The sequence below is a fragment of the Anolis sagrei genome, chromosome 5, assembly GCF_037176765.1.
Source record: "Anolis sagrei isolate rAnoSag1 chromosome 5, rAnoSag1.mat, whole genome shotgun sequence".
Taxonomy (NCBI): Eukaryota; Metazoa; Chordata; class Lepidosauria; order Squamata; family Dactyloidae; genus Anolis; species Anolis sagrei.
The window spans coordinates 103,156,114-103,175,060 of record NC_090025.1 but is presented as its reverse complement, the minus strand read 5'-3'; the positions used below and the strand labels follow the sequence as shown (position 1 = coordinate 103,175,060).

At 39.0% G+C, this 18,947-nt stretch overlaps 1 protein-coding gene across 2 annotated transcripts in view; it reads right to left on the bottom strand.

Moving 5' to 3' along the window:
* Positions 1-1,381: 1,381 nt before the first annotated feature.
* LOC132776433 (uncharacterized) overlaps positions 1,382-18,947 on the bottom strand; it is a 64,763-nt gene continuing 47,197 nt past the window's right edge. For both annotated transcript variants that reach the window (XM_067468937.1, XM_067468936.1), the window contains exons 7-15: positions 18,441-18,593; positions 15,489-15,618; positions 13,951-14,025; positions 12,162-12,251; positions 10,533-10,684; positions 8,799-8,960; positions 8,168-8,238; positions 4,560-4,664; positions 1,382-2,295 (exon numbers count right to left, since the gene is read on the bottom strand). In XM_067468937.1, coding sequence (XP_067325038.1) covers positions 2,141-2,295; positions 4,560-4,664; positions 8,168-8,238; positions 8,799-8,960; positions 10,533-10,684; positions 12,162-12,251; positions 13,951-14,025; positions 15,489-15,618; positions 18,441-18,593 — 1,093 coding nt within the window. In that variant the 3' untranslated portion in view covers positions 1,382-2,140. The remainder of the gene's footprint in view (positions 2,296-4,559; positions 4,665-8,167; positions 8,239-8,798; positions 8,961-10,532; positions 10,685-12,161; positions 12,252-13,950; positions 14,026-15,488; positions 15,619-18,440; positions 18,594-18,947) is intronic.

The following is an 18,947-nucleotide window of genomic DNA, read 5'->3' as shown; positions in this document are numbered from 1 at the left end:
CTCCTTGTAAAATGGACTATTCTTCTCTGTCCAGCGCCCCCTTTTGGTCTCCATCAAGATAATGGAACAATACCCAGTCTTTTTTCTCTCTCTCTGGTCACAAACATGTTCATGGGACTGGGAGCTGTGGGCCACCGGCTAAGAACGCATATATACTGTAGTATTAATGCAGTTTGACACCATCAAATCATGGGACTTGTAATGAAGCACAGAGACAAAAACACCATAGGTTTAGGGATTAGTCATATGTCAATTAAAGGGGTTATCGGGTTGCAATCTATGTCCCAGAAGGCTACATATCTATATTTTGAAAAAATCTGGTTTCCAAAGTTACCACAGGCACAACTCCTACATGGTGTTAGATGGGCTTAGATCCCATTGATTTCACTGATGTGTTTGTACAATCAAGAACATTAGAATTAGCAGAAGACAAATATATTCTCCAAGCCTATCCCAGGCTGTTTCTCAGGGAGTGCTGACTTGAACAGCCGATTGTAAAGAAAGGATAGCTCCGTCTCCCGAGTTTATGGGCTGGAAAGTCTGTGCAAATCATTACAATGTCTAGGAACATAGGAATTGCCAGTCTATTTGTATTTCTATTTATAGTAGCTGTCTAGCATTTCAAGCAGAGGTCTTTCCTGTTATATTCTGCACACTCCAATTTCTACAACTGAGCAGCATCTCTCTCTTTATTTAAAAAAACCAAACAGTTTCTTTACCTATAATTTCAAAATCTTTCTTGGCCCTCACCAGGTGTATTATTATCTATTGTTACAGCAGTCTCACTCATCCCTTTCTCTTTACATACATATTTGAGGGTGTATTATTACAAGAACATAAGAGTCCTTCTGATCGGACCAAATTGTGTTCTCTTGTTCAGAATTCTTTTCCAGCAGCACCCCATCGGTTGGATGGAATGCCTGTGAGAAGTACATAAATATTTCCCCATCCACATATACTTTTTAAATTCCAATTTCTTGAAACTGAGGCCCCTTCCACACTGCCCCTATATCCCAGGATCTGATCCCAGTTTATCTTCTTATCCCAGATTATCTGGCAGTGGAGACTCATGTAATCCAGTTTAAAGCAGATAATCTGGTATAAGATACTGGGATATAGGGCAGCATAGAAGGGGCATAAGAACGTCAGATACAGTCTAACTTTTAAAGGCTTTTATGGAGAAGAAATAAGGATGTGGTAAGTATATTGTCTTTTCCTGTCCATTCTTAGCCAACACTGAATTTCCTTTTTTTTCCCCCCCCTAGCCCTGCACTACAGTAGGAATAACGGGTAACGTGTTTCCCTGTTTGGCAGAATAAGTGGTAAGCAATGTTTCATGCCTTAACTTGTGTATATGCTTGTGACAGATGCTACATTTGAAGACACAGGAGCAAGATATTTACTAGAAAGCTGGGCCTAATTTTGCTGCTGGCAGGTAACATCTTAAGGGAAACTTGACATTTTATGTAAGTATTTCTTCTTTGGTGGAATATGTTTGGCAATTAAAACAAATCATTTCAAATGGAAAAAATCATCTCCACAATAATAAAATATATTTTCTCTTACATACGTATTCAAAGCACTTTGAAATATTAACATTTTGACTCATATTGCAGAGCAAAATATGAAGCAGAGTTCTGTGTCTGAACAGCATAAGAGTCAAGAATAGGTTCCCCAAGATCCTAAAACTCAGTTTCCATCTTTCTTTCATGTCTTGTTTGCATCCACCATACCAAAAAATGTGTAGAGACTGTTGAATTTGGATATATCTTGGGAAGACATAATTCACTAGAATAAACAATAATGGTTGGTAAAGTAGAAGGCAGCAGGGAAAAAGGAAGGGCCCAGTCCAGTTGGAGAGAATCTTGTCAAAGAAACAGGACCCGAGCAGGGCTGTTGGTGACAGGGTGACTTGGAGATTTCACATCCATAGGGATGCCATAAGTCAAAGTCAGCATCACAGTAATAGCTTTGTAGTCCCAGTGATGCACAAGATCATCCCAAGTGGAAAGCCATTTTCCCTTGTTAAGCATAACGTCTTTATGTCCAGTTTGTTAGCCTCTGCAGCCATCTCTATTCCATACAATCAAATGCAGCAGTTTGATCAGAAGGCTACAACAGAGAGAAAGGAGCAGTGACTCTACTTTCTGTGAAAGACTTGTTGTTTGGCATTCTTAACACGCTGTTCCTCTTTCAGATTCATCTGCCGCACGTGCTTGCAAGAGATGAATTCTACGTGATCAGAAGGAAACCAACCTCTCTCTCCATCTGAGAGTTTCATGCCTTCAATCCAGCCTGGAGGGAGAGAAGAAGCTAAGTATGAACAGGGAAATACTGCTGAATTACTGCAATTTGCACATAATTATTCAGTAAAACAAGCATTTTATCTGTCATATAATAAGATCCCTATTCTTTTCTTTATCAGATGAAACACCTCACTTTATTACCTCCAGACTAAAGAAGTTTATTCTGGAGTAGTTCAGTTCTTAGCACTAAGCTAGATTTCCCTTTTCACGGTATAACGAACTCTAGAACAATGGTTCTCAACCTGTGAGTCCCCAGATGTTTCGGCCTTCAACTCACAGAAATCCTAACAGCTGGTAAACTGGCTGGGATTTCTGGGAGTTGTAGGTCAAAGCATCTAGGGACCCACAGGTTGAGAACCACTGCTCTAAAAGAACACGATCACTTGTACCTAAGGAATCCACTACATCTACTCCATTTACCAGGTCTTTCACTGTCTGTTAGGTTTAGGCAGCAGGCGTCCTCAAACATTTTAAACAGAGGGCCAGGTCACAGTTCCTCAAACTGTTGGAGGGCTGGATTACAATTTGAAAAAAACATGAATGAATTTCTATTCACACTGCACATATTTTATCTGTAGTGCAAAAAACACTTCAAAACAATACAATAATTAAATGAAGAACAATTTAAACAAATATAAACTTAATAGTATTTCAATGGGCTTGCTTTTGGCTGATGAGATAGGGTTGTTGTTGTTGTGGTGGTGGTGTGCTTTCAAGTCATTTCAGACTTAGATTGACCCTGAGTGAGGACTAGGTAAATGACCTTGGAGGGCTGTATCAGGCCCCTGGGCCTTAGTTTGAGGACCCCTGGGTTTAGGTCTAAAATGGCTGATTCCCTTGTTGCCTCGTCTACCTTTTGGACAATGAAATTGTCTGCAAGGCAAATTAAGCATTTGTTGGCCACGATATTTTTACCAAAGTTTGTCTTCCAACAAATATCAGGATAGTTGAAACACCCTATAACCATTACATCTCTCCTTTCAGAATTATTTAGGTCCTTAGTCTCGCTTGGAGGAGCCTCTCCTTCCCCACAACATCCTGTTATTTTTCCCTCTTAAGTTTTATCCAAATACTCTCAACCTGACTTCCAGGATTTACATCTTGGACCTTTTCACAGACATAAACACCTTCCTGTTTGGTTTATTTTTCAGAAATAAGTTCGGCCCCTCTATTACTACATTCCAATTGTGAGATTCATCTCATCAGGTTTCAGTGTTGCTGGTTGTATCATATTTGCTTTATTAAATCAAGAGTTCAAGTTCATCTTCTTTATTTCCCATGCTTTGTGCATTACAGTAGGGATATCAAAGACCATGGGCCATCCCCAACTGCTTAAGTTTTTTCCCCTTCTCTTCGTTGAGTTCTTGTGCTTTTTGCCGAGTTCTTTCTATAACAGTTGGAGTATTTTGTCCTGATAAACTTATGACTAAGAAGGTAGAGTGGAAGATGTGAGACTGAGATTGCAGGAATAACATGCAATTTAAAAGCAGCAACTAGAGAACTTGGTGGAAGACACAGCTCTGGCCAGTAACTTCACATAGCATTAATGTAGCAAACGTTTCGAATGGACCTGTTATACTCTAGGATGCCAATCCAAACAACTTTATTTGCCAATTATGTGAATTATGTAATGAATTCAGGAAGGGTTGATTAGTAATCTCACCCCAGTATAGCTCCTTTATTATTATTATTATTATTATTATTATTATTATTATTTGGTTTCTAATGTAGTGATGCACAATAGTGCTTAGTAATAATAAAAATTTTATAATAAAACTTTAAAATATTCTGCCCTATCTCCCCATAGGGACTCTGGGCGGTTAGCAACAATTCACAAGTGAAGTTAGAACTGTATGTAGCATTTTTAAAGATGGCAGAAAAGGTTACATATCAAAAGCAACATTTATAAGGGAGAACAGTTATTATTGTAACAAGTTATCTCCTTGTTAACTTTCAAACTTCAAAGGACATTTTAAGAGCTAATTTGACAGGTGTTTTTCAAGACTTGTGCCAAACTTATAAATCTTAAGTCATTTTTTAAGGAACAAAAACAATGAGCTAAGAAACAAGTAATGCAAAGGACTGCTTTTCTAATCACGACTAATAATTGCTATTTATTATTTCTTCAACATTGCAATGAGTACATGGAAATGAATTATTTTAAAAAGTAATTTTCCAAAGCATAATCTGAGAATCAAATTCACAACGACCTTTCCATATCCCAAAGTTTCCAGCATTGCTGTGTCTACTCACCATCAGTAGTATGCCGTAAGACAATGATTATATCAGCTTTCTCTAGTGCCAACTCATCATTCTCTCGGGCTTTGTATGATTTCACACACTGAACTTGAGGTGTATCTGTGAATTTGATCAGAACATAGGGATTGTTACATTGTTGTTAAGATAATTTTTTCACTGAGGGAGCAACCCTCAGTGAAAAAAAATCATAATTAAACAGAACATTTGAACATAGACATGCAGAGCTTTCCTAACTTATGTAGATGGAGGATATACATAATATATGCATGTACACATGCACAAGTCTGTTCTAGTTATTGCACTTGAACTTTGCAGTTCCACCAGGCATTGTCCACAAAAAAACATATCTAATTTCTACTAACATATCAGAATTGCAGATGTTTTAAGGAAAGCTGATTTGGGGATTATGGCATGTGTAACATGCACATTCAGATCTTGGAATACCTGGATACATACATTTATAGTTCCCTTAAAAAAAACCTCAAAACATTGATAGGGCCTAAATGTAGATATGTGGAATTTTGGATTAGGAATGGATGGCCATCTGTCGGGGGTGATTTGAATGCAATATTCCTGCTTCTTGGCAGGGGGTTGGACTGGATGGCCCATGAGGTCTCTTCCAACTCTTTGATTCTATGATTCTATGAAAAGCAAGGATATCTTGATGTCTGCTGTGTACTATTCAGACCAGGATATAATTTGGGGGGGGGGGGGGGGGAGAGATGCATATAAGTTTTATCTGGATGCAAAGTTCTAAGAAGAAAAGGGGTTCTGAAGTAAGGTGGATGACAACTCTTTCCTCCCAACAGCAGAATTCTAGCATTGTACATGTCAATATTTGAAAAGTAAGTGTAGGAAGTCTGAGAATGCATTGGTCATAGCAGCAGCACCTAGGCACCCTGGCTCCTCTAATTGGCACAGTAACTAACCATAGCATAACTTCTCATGCTTACACAAAATCAGTGTTCTGGGCCACAAATGGTTCATTGTTGGCACTTTTGAATAATAATAATATCTCTCTTCCCTTTCAGCATTAAACTATCCTGCCAAGATAATTTGTAGTAGTTGCAAGTAATTCAAAATATAAAAATAACTATACTCTTACTTGTTGTATACATTCAGCTTTTCAAATAAAATTCTTCAGGAAAATCTAACAAGTCATTGGTCAGGTTTTGAATGGTAAAATGTGGGTTGATTTCACCATGACCAGGAGCAACTGGCATAAACAGAAGGGGGTGTGGGCCTGAAGACAACAGGCAACCTCTCCCCTGGCCCACTAAGTGTTAAATAAAATACTAAGAGAAGAGAAGAACCACAACAAGTCTCCTGGAAAACAATAATTGCCTGAGGACCTGCAACGTTTTAGGAAATGTTTAAGGGTGCCTGTTGCCAGGTAACTTTTTGCAGAAAGAGATGGGACACTCAGGGGACTTTTAAGGAGACTGGGGCTTAAATCCTCATGTTTCTCAATGACAGTGAGGACAATGAACTTGAAATAGGCAAAACATATAAGATGTTGATACCAGGCTTGGTCTAAATTGAGTGAAAATAAGATACTTTGGATGTATTGTTGATGGTTTTCATGGCCGGAATCACTGGGTTATTGTAGGTTTTTTTGGGCTATATGGCCATGTTCTAGTAATAATAATAATAATAATAATAATAATAATAATAATAATACTTTATTTGTACTCCGCTACCATCTCCCCAAGGGACTCGGTGCAGCTTACATGAGGCTGAGCCCAAACACACAATACAAGCAATAATCACAACAATACAAGCAATTAAAATAAAACATAAACATATAACATTATCAATAAGACAACATACAATTAAAACTATGGGAAGGCCAAATGTACAATTAAAATTGAAAATAGTGCTGAACATGGACGAACCGGTGATAGTAGCATTTGTGGAGAGACATATGGGCAGACCTAAAAAATGTAAAGTGCTTTAGAGGGACAAAGTGCTATGGGATCATTAATCCGGAAAGGCACACTGGAACAACCACATCTTCAAGCTCCTCCTGAAAACTGCCAGAGTTGGGGCCTGCCTGATGTCCTTAGGGAGTGAGTTCTAGAATCGAGGGGCCACCACCGAAAAGGCCCTCTCTCTCGTCCCCACCAATCGCGCCTGCGATGCTGGCGGGATCGAGAGCAGGGCCTCTCCAGATGAATGAAGAAATCGTGTGGGTTCATATACAGAGATGCGGTTACGCAGGTAGGTGGGTCCCAAATCATTCAGGGCTTTGTAGGTAAGAACCTGCACCTTGAATTGGGTCCAGTAAATGAATGGCAGCCAGTGGAGCTCTTTGTTCTAGAGGCATTCTCTCCTGACGTTTCATCTGCATCTATAGCAAGCATCCATAAAAAAAACTACATCAACCCAAGATACTTTTGGCTGATTCTGAACAAAGTCTGGAGCATCATTTTTTTTACTAGTTCCTGCTCACAAAATGAGCTCCTGTGATTATCAGGACTGCTAGTTACCAGCTTGAGCTGATATGCCTCAAGTTTAGATAAGTGTGTAAATGGACCTACCTCTGTACCAAGTTTGGGAACTCCAATTACCAGTAGTTCAAAATATGGAAGCCAGATTTATTACTTGTACATACAGGAGGAGCACATTACACTTACATTGAAATAACTGTACTGGCTGCCAGTTAGTTTCTGGGCAAAGTACCAAGTGCTGGTTATTAGCTTCTTTTTTGCCATGTATTAGATTTTCTTTAGTTAGCAAATTATTAGCAAAGAATAAGCCCTGAAGAGAATTTTCTTAAATCCGTGCTTAACTGAGATAGTGGGGACAACAATGTTTTTCTCAGACCTTGGCATCATTAAGAAAGCAAAATATAAGCCTGCCAATAAAACTTGAAAGAACAAATGGTTTTGAAGATTTAATAGGCACTCAAATACATTTAGCCTGTTTTCAGGAATGGTAGATATATGCCTGCAAATCCCTGCCTTGTCAGTCAGAAGTGTCAAGCATGTGGTTTATTTTTGCACAGTATTGAAATGAAAGTCACTATTAGAAGGCAGACCACCTACTTCATCCTTGTCTCTTTATTTTAATTTTCCTGCCTGAAAAGGGAACTGATAACATTAGAGCTATACACAGAGCCCATTTTTAGTCCAATTGTTGTTATGATACTCAAGCTCAGAAACAGATTTGACTACCAAACTGATTTCCCCTCTTAAAGGAAAGATGTAAAAAAAGGAAGAAGAACCAAGAACAAATAAAGAGAATGAGAACAGAAGGTATAGGAACTGTTTTCCCAATACTGTATTAGAGCACAACTTGATCAAAAGCCCATCTCTCATAGAATTTATGAGTAAATATGCTAGCAACTGTCACCCAGATGATCTTTTCATAATATTAGGATCTAATTTTGGTTCTCACATTCTTTCATGTACTTTTCATTGTTGTGTGCTACGTTTAAGTATTCATTAGTTTCATATTTGTCAACATCTACAGACTTGAATGCCGAGAAAGGAAAACTACTTTCTGTATAGAACTGCACTGAAAAAATTGTACTGCATTAATATGGGTTCGCAAATTAATATCTCTATTATATGCATGTTGCATGTCCTGAGCAATCTTACCAGAGTCATCCAAAAGGTCACGTTCTGTCTGTTGAGGTGAAAGAGCAGAAATCCATCGCAGCTTCTCACTCCTAGAAAATAAATGCTGAAAATATGAATCTTCAAAAATGCACTTAAATTCAAAAGAATGGCTGCGTGACTTTTTTTTATCAGTATACAAAAGGGTCTTGTAGTAACTGACACTGAGTTACTTATAGGTTATACTTATAGGTTATAGTTTCTGTAAACTCAGTCTACACATCTGATGAAATTGATGGAGTTTATGAAAGTATGTGAAACACACAAAAGAACATACTACATCTTTGTGTAAGAAAGCCATTGTTATTTTAGCCTGTGCCCTCAAACTCCAATCAGGCAACCTCCCACAGAATAATTGTAGTTTGCGCAGAATAATTGTATTTTGCACAGAATAATTTTGAAAAACACTTTGCTATGTGTAAATACTAGTCAAAAACTGTCCCCTCCCCCCACAAACTGGTCTCCCTAAATGTTGGGGACATCATTTTTTGGGCAGGAAACAAATAACAAAACATATTATCTCCATCCCTTTTCATATCTGTACTTCTAAATGAGTCTGAGGTGTTGTGGTGTTTATAGCTGATCTGAGTTATAAAATTATAGGTTTTCTTACTGTATTTCTGTACGGAAGAGAAACTCTACTTTTTTCCCTTGATTATTCTGCAGGAGGAAGAGGCGAAAAACGTTTTTGTTTGCTCCATGCAGTTTCATTTCACATTTCTCTCCACGGACATCTGAGGAAGCAGCATAATCAAATACAATAAAGCGCCCGTTTCTGCAAGAGAACAGAAGGGGGCAGAATGTCAAAAAGGTTGAATTTATAAGTAATAAAAAGAGCAATTTGATTATGTCTTGTACAAAGAAAGGTCATGTGATGGGATGTTTTCTCTTAACCTCTGAACCTTATACCCAATTTGTATCTTGATTGAGAGAGACCTCAATGGAATATGAAGAAATTAAAAATCTCAATGGAATATGAAGAAATAAGCAAATAACTCATTAAAAAATCTGAAAGAGCAGACCACAGCTGGTTTTGCACTCAAAAATGTATCAGAAGCAAGGGAACAGTTCAGTCCAGATTTCCTACATCTTGTGCTGCGATTGTCGGCTTTATTAAAAAAAAAGAGTAAATACCTTCACAGCGTCATAATAATGAGAACTAGACAATATATCACATCATTTTTGACATCTGCAATGTGTCATATTTAGCTTTTGGGTGACCTCTGGGATAGATGCCAGAGGTAACCCAGTCAAGATGAGAAGACGTTCCTATTTATTAGTCCTTTGTTTGCTTAGAGAGGACATGGGAACTGGCAAAGGCAGCAAGGAGATGGAGGAAGCCTAGAAAAGTTCTAAAGATCAGAGTGTATATGAATACGAAAGAATATCAGAAGCATAATTAACCATAGCATCTATTCCAGGCTCTAGTTGCAGCCTTCCAGTGACTCGGGGTGTGTTTATAGACGCAAGGATCCATTACATATCCATCACCAAACTCTCAATTTTTTGGAAAGGCATGATCTTTTAGAGATCATAACCTTTTGGGAAACCAGATATCTTCATAGCCTTTTGGAAATGTGAGCCTTTTGGAGATTAATTGGCATTTACACTATTTGGAATAATCATAACCTTTTTGTAAAGTATGATCTTCCTGAGAAGAGTTAAATCCTCGTTTGAGTAAATCTTCTCCTTGTGGTAAATATTCACTAGTATTCATTCAAGGCAAATTAGGTTTCTTTGTTATTAGACTGATATACCTGGTTATCTCTCTGAACTGTTAGGAACAAAGATATGCTAATGCACAAATAATAGATTTTCAGAAATGTTATTTCAGTTGCCCAAAAACATCTACTCTCAAGAGACGAAAAATAGACAGTCTTCATTAAAAGTAAATATAACTGATTGACTTACAAACTTCATGTATTCATCATACATTGCTGGTACATTGCTTATTGGTTTTGACTACACACTGCAGCATACTGACACTACTGACTTCTAAACAGTTCTGTACTGCTTCTACTGCAAACACACTTCCAAAATGGAGTCTCAGTCTCAATAGTCCCAGATCTGTTCACATGGTCTGTAGCCCCTCCCACAACCTCAAGCAATATAGAGTTAAGGGAAAACTGCATATCAAAATATACCTACAATATAGCAAACAATCTGAATTATATACATAACAAATAACTAGTATAGGAGGCTTGTAGAAGGTTACTATTTCCAACACAACTGACGTTTTTATTTTAGACATTGCAAATGTGTAGCTTCAGTAATACTTGCAGAGTTTGTTAGCCATCAAAAATCTATTCAAGTTCCATGAAATATTTGAGGTCTTCATAGCACTTACTCTTTGGGCCGTGACAGCAACAAATAGTCATTAAAGAGATGAAGGTAGATGGATCGAGTGGTAAGCTTCCACTTCACACTCAAATTATACTCCAGTGCTGTAAGTTCACCGCACTTCACAAGACGCCGCGACTGTGAGATAAGTGGGAAAATCTACAAATGCAAATAGAATGATTTTGAATGAAGTTAACTGTATCTCAATAGTTCCAGAGATGCAGAAGTAAGAGACTTCTGGCCCTCTTCTTGCAAATGAGCATTTGTGCCTTACCCTGTCTTTGGTGGATAAGAACTAGGGAAAAAGAATGAGAGCTTGAGGGAAAGGGGGAAATCAGTGTTTTGTATTATTTCAGATATAATATACAATTTTAATAAACAGTGAATATAGTGTACATAAAGACAAATATACTAAGCATGTACAGTATTAAGCATATAAAGGCCAGACTGATTGTGCTAGGATTTCTTGTGTACTTTCTTGTGTGACAAGAACTCCTATTCAGACATGTGCAGAAGGAAACAGAGCATGTACTCCAGCCTTCTTGTCTCCCTTCTCATTTGTCTCTTCCACTCCTTGTCCCTAGCCTCTTTATGGACTCAGCAAAGGCTGAATATTGAACATAGGCTACACCAGGACCCCAAAAATCCTGATAAAGTGAGATTTCAATTATGTTCAGCTTTGTAATTATTTGAACAAGCTTGAATCTTCTCAAGAGACCTTGCCTGTTATCATGTATCATGTTCTGCTATACACAGAGCCCATGTTGATGATGGTTGCTGGTGTTAGGCCTAGCAGTTGGCAATGGAAGGGTTAATGTAAGTCTTAGTTCTAAAGGGTTGAGTAATCTGTAAGTAAGAGTTCATGGGTGAAAGCAATTAAGGGTGGAGGTCTGCAAGAGATAGGTTGCAGCTGGGTGTTTGTGGATATAATGAGCTAGCCTTGGGGTTGATCTTAGAGAGAAAAGTATTTGTCATATTATGGTAGTAGATGCTGCTGATTTTCCCCCAGGTCTCTGGATTTTCGGTATCCTGACCTGTCTCCTGAACTCTTTGAACCCTGGAACTTTGAATCTCTGGACTGGCTTTGGACTACAGTATAGACTCTTGATCCCTGGACTTTGCTCATTGAACTCTTGGCATTTTGACCCCTGGACTGGACCCTTTGACTATGGTGTAGCTTTTGCTATCAGTTTTTGTTTATTTTGTAGCTGAGTGCTATCTTTATGTTTTATATTTTGGACTAGTAAAACAGCCAGGAAGTAAGTGCTATTTTAATTAAATTGTTTGACACCAACTTGGTGTTTGGTTCATCTCTATCTGAATAAGGAAGAAACCCTGGCATCGTGAATAAGAGAGTAGGGAGGACAGGTTGAAGTATTCATCTTTGTCTTACACAATTACAGCAATGGTCAGCTTAATAGGGCTAAAAAGATAGGAAGGATTGGTCATCCACCCTCATTGATACAGTTGAAGATAATCAGTTGCCTAATGATTCAAACAGCAGGATAGCCTCACTGTTAAATTGTCACCTTTAGGTGGCAGCAGTGAACCTCTACAAACCATCACAGTATGTGTGATGAGAATGTGAATAACAAGTGCAGGAGAGACTGGGAAAGAAAACCAATGGTTTGTTTACCTTGCATTCAAACTCCATATTTTGACTTAAGTGGATTAGCTCTTCAGTGCTCTTCATGCGCTGAACATTTTCATTGCAATCCTTGATGAGCTGCAAAGAGAAGAATGTTAAGGAGAGTACAAAAGACTAAGAATAAGGAAGCCATCCTTTTAGAAAGTAGTGCTGACAAAACTAAATCGGTTGAGAGTCACAATGATTTACTTCTGGAAAAGTTGACAGCCTGCTTAGAAATAAATGTGCTATTTTAATTAACAATTTTACAATATTTACACTCTCTTAGCATAATTTGCTTTGTATTCGTTAGAATAATATCCCACATTTCTTTCAAAATTGGCACTCAAGGCAGCTAACGATAAAATTGAATTGAACAAATCCAATTAAAATGTAAATTACAACAAAACAAAGAATTATACACAAAATTTAAATTTAAAATATATTAATAAAAGAAAATGCATTATCACCAGGTTAAATACTCTTATGCAGAAATCCAAGCAAATTGGCAGAGGTTTCCTCAGATGAGGTTATTGTCTACCGATAGAAGAAGGAAGGAAGGAAGGATCAAATTTGCCCCCACCCTGCTTTGCAGGAAATTCCAGAACCCAAGAAGAGCCACCTCCTTCATGTTTCTGCTAGGAATACCTTTAAGGATTGTAAGAAGAAATAAAGGTGTCCCTCAAAGATCTGACAAGTGCTTATGTGAGAATAAAATCCCTGAGGTAGCCTGGGCCCAAGTCATGCAGGTCTTCATATCAAGCACTTTGAAATACACCCAAAAATAGACTGGAATCAGTCTATACTATTGTAAAAAGTAGCCCCATTTTTCTAATAACCAGGTCAAGTCGACACCATGGCCATAGCATTCTGCAACACATAAAGGTTCTAAACTCTCTTTAAAGGAAGCCCCATGTAAAGTGCATCACAACAGTCCAAATAGGATGCAATTAAAATATGTGTCACAAGACATCTACAGCAATAAGCAAAATTAGTACACCAGTTACAGCAAACACATTCCTGGTCACCTAGGCATCCAGGCTCAGGGTCAACTCTGGGACTACATTTAAATTATGAACACAGGGCAATACCATTTAACAAAAGCCACTGGTTCTCTTGGTTATTTAGAGCAATTGTCTTGGATGAAGCTTCAGTTTTCTTACTGTCATCCAGTCCCTTATTGACATTTGGTTTAGAACTAGAAAAGCTTCCATATAGTTAGATAGAATGAAAAGGTAAAATTGGGTGTTACCAATTTTAATTATTGGGTTGTTGTAGGTTTTTTCGGGCTATATGGCCATGTTCTAGAAGCATTCTCTCCGTACCTTTCGCCTGCATCTATGGCAAGCATCCTCAGAGGTTGTGAGGATGCTTGCCATAGATGCAGGTGAAACATCAGGAGAGAATGCTTCTGGAACATGGCCATATAGCCCGAAAAAACCTACAACAACCCAATAATTAAAATTGGTAACACCCAATTTTACCTTTTTATTCTATCTAACTCTATGGAAGCTTTTCTAGTTCTAAACCAAATGTCAGTAAGGGACTGGATGACAGTAAAAACCTCTTCTGTGTTGCAATGTACATAAAACACAGAATCATAGAGTTGGAAGAGACCACAGGCCACCCAGTCCAGCCTGCTATCATGAAGGAATCATATCAAACAGAATCAAAGCACTTCTGACAGATAGCTTTGAGTATTTCAGATTCTCTCTGGTGGGCGTTTTAAGCCAATATACCTCTTGTGTGGGACAGAAACAATTTCTGGTAGGATTAACTGTTTTGGCATTTTTTTTACCTTCTCAAGAGCATCATATGCTTGTGTCGCCTGAATTTCTTCTTCTGCACCCGGTTGAGTTCTCTTCAGTATGTTCTGAAAAATGAAAACAAAGGGGTTAAATGCTTAGGCATTTTCAGATACTACATCCACCTTGCTGCATCAGTGATAAATTCATCGATCTAATAAACATACAGGATGTATTTGTTTAGGCAGCAACTACTTTTTGTAGAATACAATTTTGGGCTGGAGCAATGAGCCAACAGTTGAATTCCCTAGATATTTGCCAGAGTGTTGTTGTCATATGAAGCTCCTGGATTGCCTTTTTGAATGGGCTGTCTGATTAAATAATAATAATAATAATAATAGTAATAATAATAATAATAATCTTTATTTATACTCCGCCACCATCTCCCCAGTGAGGATTCGGGGTGGCTTACATGAGGCCAAGCCCAATAGCATATTACAATAAAATACAATAAAACCAAAGCACAAACAACACAGTAAAATACATAAAATGTTTGAGTGCAGTAAACAATATAAAAATACAATACAAAATCATTCACAATCACAATGAGTGGACCGCATGTACAAGATAAACTGCTAAAAACTCAGGGTGAGATAAGAATGGGATGGAGCAGATTATTTGTGAGGGAGAAGCTCATAAAGCAACGGGGTTGTACAAACAGGCCTTCATCTAGGAGGGGGAAAGTGTACTTTAGGAACAGAAATGTTGAGGGGGAGCAACAGTGTATGGTTGTATGGCTACTTTTCAAAAGCGCAATGGAAGAGCCAGGTCTTGAGATTCTTCCTGAAGGTTTCTAAGGTGGAGGCTTGCCTAAGCTCACCAGGCAATGAGTTCCAGAGTCGGGGGGCCACAGAGGAGAAGGCTCTCTCCCTTGTACCCACAAAACAGGCCTGTGATATTGGCAGGGATGAAAGGAGAGCCTCCCTCGAAGATCAAAGAGCAGGGGCTGGTTCATGGAGAGAGATACGGTCACAAAGTAGGCGGGTCCCAAACCGTTTAGGGCTTTATAGGTGATAACCTGCACCTTGAAATAGGTTTCTGATGAGGAGACAGGAGATTTTCTGGCACTGGTCTTAACAGCAAGAGCACATAAAGTGTTTTGTTTCTTGTTTGACCAAGAAGAGGGTTATAGGGCATGCTTCCTGGTTACCTTTGGATAACCTTGTACCTTAAAGGCCTGGCTTCTACTAGCCAGCAGGAAGCCTTTGGTGGGAGGACTTCTCTAGCCCTTATTGTTTCATGTCTGCAAATCCTGTTTTCTAAGGGCCACAGCAACATGTGGCCAGGTACAGCTAGTATTTATAATAAAGAAATGGGGGCCCATATTCCCCAAATTGCTTTTTATAAACATGTTCCATTACTTATTAATTTAGCTATTAAATGTATTATACCTGAATGCTGTTATTGGGTGCTCTCAAGTCATTTGAGACATAATTCCAAACCCAAACACAACATAGAGCTTATGCTCATGCTATCTGGCAACAAATTCAGATATCTAGAACTGTAAGTCCAATACCGCTAACATTCTTACCTGGAGAAGGAGTTTCAGTCGAGTAATACGTTGGAATGGGAGGATGAGAAATGATTTAAGGGAGAGGCGTTGGCAAACAGGATCACTTTCCAGTCTTTCTAAGACTTGTTGGAAGGCAGGAACACCATTCCTGACAAAGAGAAGAAATTTGGCAGTGTCAACGGAAATAATTTTCCCTGAGGCCTCTTTGTTACTGAAAATTATATTTTCCTCCAAATCAATGAAAGTCAAGTGCTTAGAATTAATTAGTTTTCTGTTTTTCCACAGAATAGAACCCAAATGAATGGATTCAAATAACAAAAAGTGATTCCAATTAAGCACCAGGAGAAAGGGCATAACAGTTGAGAGTTGTTCAAGAGTTGACCCGCTGACTGCATAGTGGCTGCACGGGTGAGAGGCATGGAAATTAGCTTGGCACTGTTCATCTGCCACCTGTATCTTGCCCCCCTCTAACTTAATGGTGCCCACTGGGCACTAAAATATCAGCAGACACTACTTGGTGCCTGGAAGAGGAATCACTTTACCTTCTCCAGTCTCTTTGGCGCATTGGATATCATTATTCCATATGAAGTGTCTACTAACATTTGGTGCCCAATTGGTACTGCTAAGATAAGTTAGAGAGGTTCAAGGTCGATGCCATCCCCTCTCACTGGGCTTGCTAAACCTAGAGAAAATGGGATGGCATGTAATCAACTGTGCTGCTTCCTAAATGGGAAGCTGTACAGTTGATCACACGGGCACAAAGAAGCTCGAAATGCTCCAGAGTATCCACTGATTTCAGGTAATGCATGTCAAGTCCGTGTTAAGTTCAATCATCTTTGTGTGTTGTGTAACAATTACAGAGCTGATCCACCATCCCTGCACCATAATTGACAAGTGAAAATGCACCCATTCATTACTTGGATTAGGTTTCCCTTTTTCTTTAGAGGGCAGGCACTTGCCAGCAGAACATGTAAAAGAATCTAAGAATCTAGTAGACCACAAGCTAAACAACATTTGTTATATGATACAGTGGCTAAATACTAATGTTTTCTGTGTCGAATTAATAGAAGTATAGTATGATGTATAGCGAGGAGGAGCTGAGGAGCCTTCTAATCAAGGTGAAAGAAGAAAGCGCAAAAGCTGGGTTGCAGCTAAACATCAAAAAACCAAGATTATGGCAACAAGAATGATTGACAACTGGAAAGTAGAGGGAGAAAATGTGGAGGCCGTGACAGATTTTGTATTTCTAGGTGCAAAGATTATGGCAGATGCAGACTGTGGCCAGGAAATCAGAAGACGCTTACTTCTTGGGAGGAGAGCAATGTCCAGTTTCGATAAAATAGTAAAGAATAGAGACATCACACTGGCAACAAAGATCCGCCTAGTCAAAGCCATGGTATTCCCTGTAGTAACCTACGGATGTGAGAGCTGGACCTTAGGGAATGCCGAGCAAAGGAAGATCGATGCTTTTGAACTGTGGTGTTGGAGGAAAGTTCTGAGTGTGCCTTGGACTGTGAGAAGATCCAACCAGTCCATCCTCCAGGAAATAAAGCCCGACTGCTCATTGGAGGGAAGGATAGTAGGCAAAGATGAAGTACTTTGGCTACATAATGAGAAAACAGGAACACTTAGAGAAGACAATGATGCTAGGGAAAGTGGAAGGTAAAAGGAAGAGGGGCCGACCAAGGGCAAGATGGATGGCATCCTTGAAGTGACTGGACTGACCTTGACGGAGCTGGGGGTGGTGATGGTCGACAGGGAGCTCTGGCGTGGGCTGGTCCATGAGGTCATGAAGAGTCGGAGACGACTGAACGAATGGACAACAACATAGTATGATGATCAAGAGAAGTTATAGCACCACTATATTCTTCTTTGGTCAAATTTTACACGGATGACTTTGTCAAGTTCTGGGCACCATAGTTCAAGAAAGACATCAATAAGCTAGGACAGGGATCCTCAAACTAAGGCCCAGGGGCCGTCCAAGGTCATTTACCTGGCCTTTGCTCAAGGTCAACCTAAGTCTGAAATGACTTGAAAGCACCCAATAACAACAACAACCCTATCCCATCAGCCAAAAGCAGGCTCACACTTCCCACTGAAATAGTAATAAGTTTATATTTGTTGAAATTGTTCTTCATTTTAATTATTGTATTGTTTTTAAGTGTTTTTTGCACTACGAATAGGATATGTGCAGTGTGCATAGGAATTCATTCATGATTTTTTTTCCAAATTATAATCGGGCCCTCCCGATTATAATTTGAAAAGAGGGTCAGGTCACAGTTTGAGGGACTGTGAGCTGGCCCTCTTTTTAAAAAGTCTGAGGACCCCTGAGCTAGGACATATCCGGAAAAATGCACAAAATGATAAAAGGGGTAGAAATAAAGTTCTATAAGAACCGGCAGAGAGAGTTGGGTATAGAAGAGGGGAGTGAGAACTGATATAACAGCCATCTTTAAATATACAAAGAAGCAACCTGTTATGGATCCTTTAGCTATGAGGGAGCAAATGAACTGATTAGCATTAACACAGCCACTTTCTCTTTAAAGACAACAAAACATGAGAGTATTATTATATGTAGCACATACACACATACTTCTGACAATTTTTTTCATGTCAGGAGTGACTTGAGAAACTGCAAGTCACTTCTGGTGTGAGAGAATTGGCCATCTGCAAGGACATAGCCCAGAGGACGCCAGGATGTTTTGATGTTTTATCATCCTTATGGGAGGCTTCTCTCATGTCCCCGCATGAGGAGCTGGAGCTGACAGAGGGAGCTCATCCATGCTCTCCCCAGATTCGAACCTGCGACCTGTTGATCTTCAGTCCTGCCGGCACAAGGGTTTAACCTACTGCACCACCGGGGGCTTCTGACATAACTACAGTTCACTGGGCTCTCTCACACAGGTTGGCCTAAAAGGGAAATTGTAGAAAGCTGTGGAAATAGAAAAATGCTTGATCATTATTACTTACAGTAGTCTCTTAAAGGTTTGTTCCTGGTATGCCTGGTTTGTCACATACGGCAAGTAAACCCTGCGGAATTCCGAGGCATGCCTCAATGCCACATCACACACGTTGAAGCTGAACATGTTTTCCTCGAGTTTCTCCTCCAGGTCAAACAGGAAACTGTAGGAATTCACAGGTGGTCATGGAAGAAAAGCATGCCATTTATACATTCTTTAAGATTCATAACCCAGGTTTTTACTAAACCTTAGGTTCAAGGCAGCTCAGACTAAGATTATCTAAAACAAATAAAATTAAAATTTAAGCAAGGGCAAATATAAAAATAGTTTAAAACAGAACTTAAGCCACACTAAGAGAAAACAATACCCCTAAGTTTAAAAGTCATGGACATCACATGATGGTATATCTCCATCTGTGAAGATACAATTTCTCAAAAAGGCTGAGAAAATGTAATATTATTCTTTACATTCCTACTCTAAGAGGAATGAGAAAAACAAAATTTAAAAATGCACAACA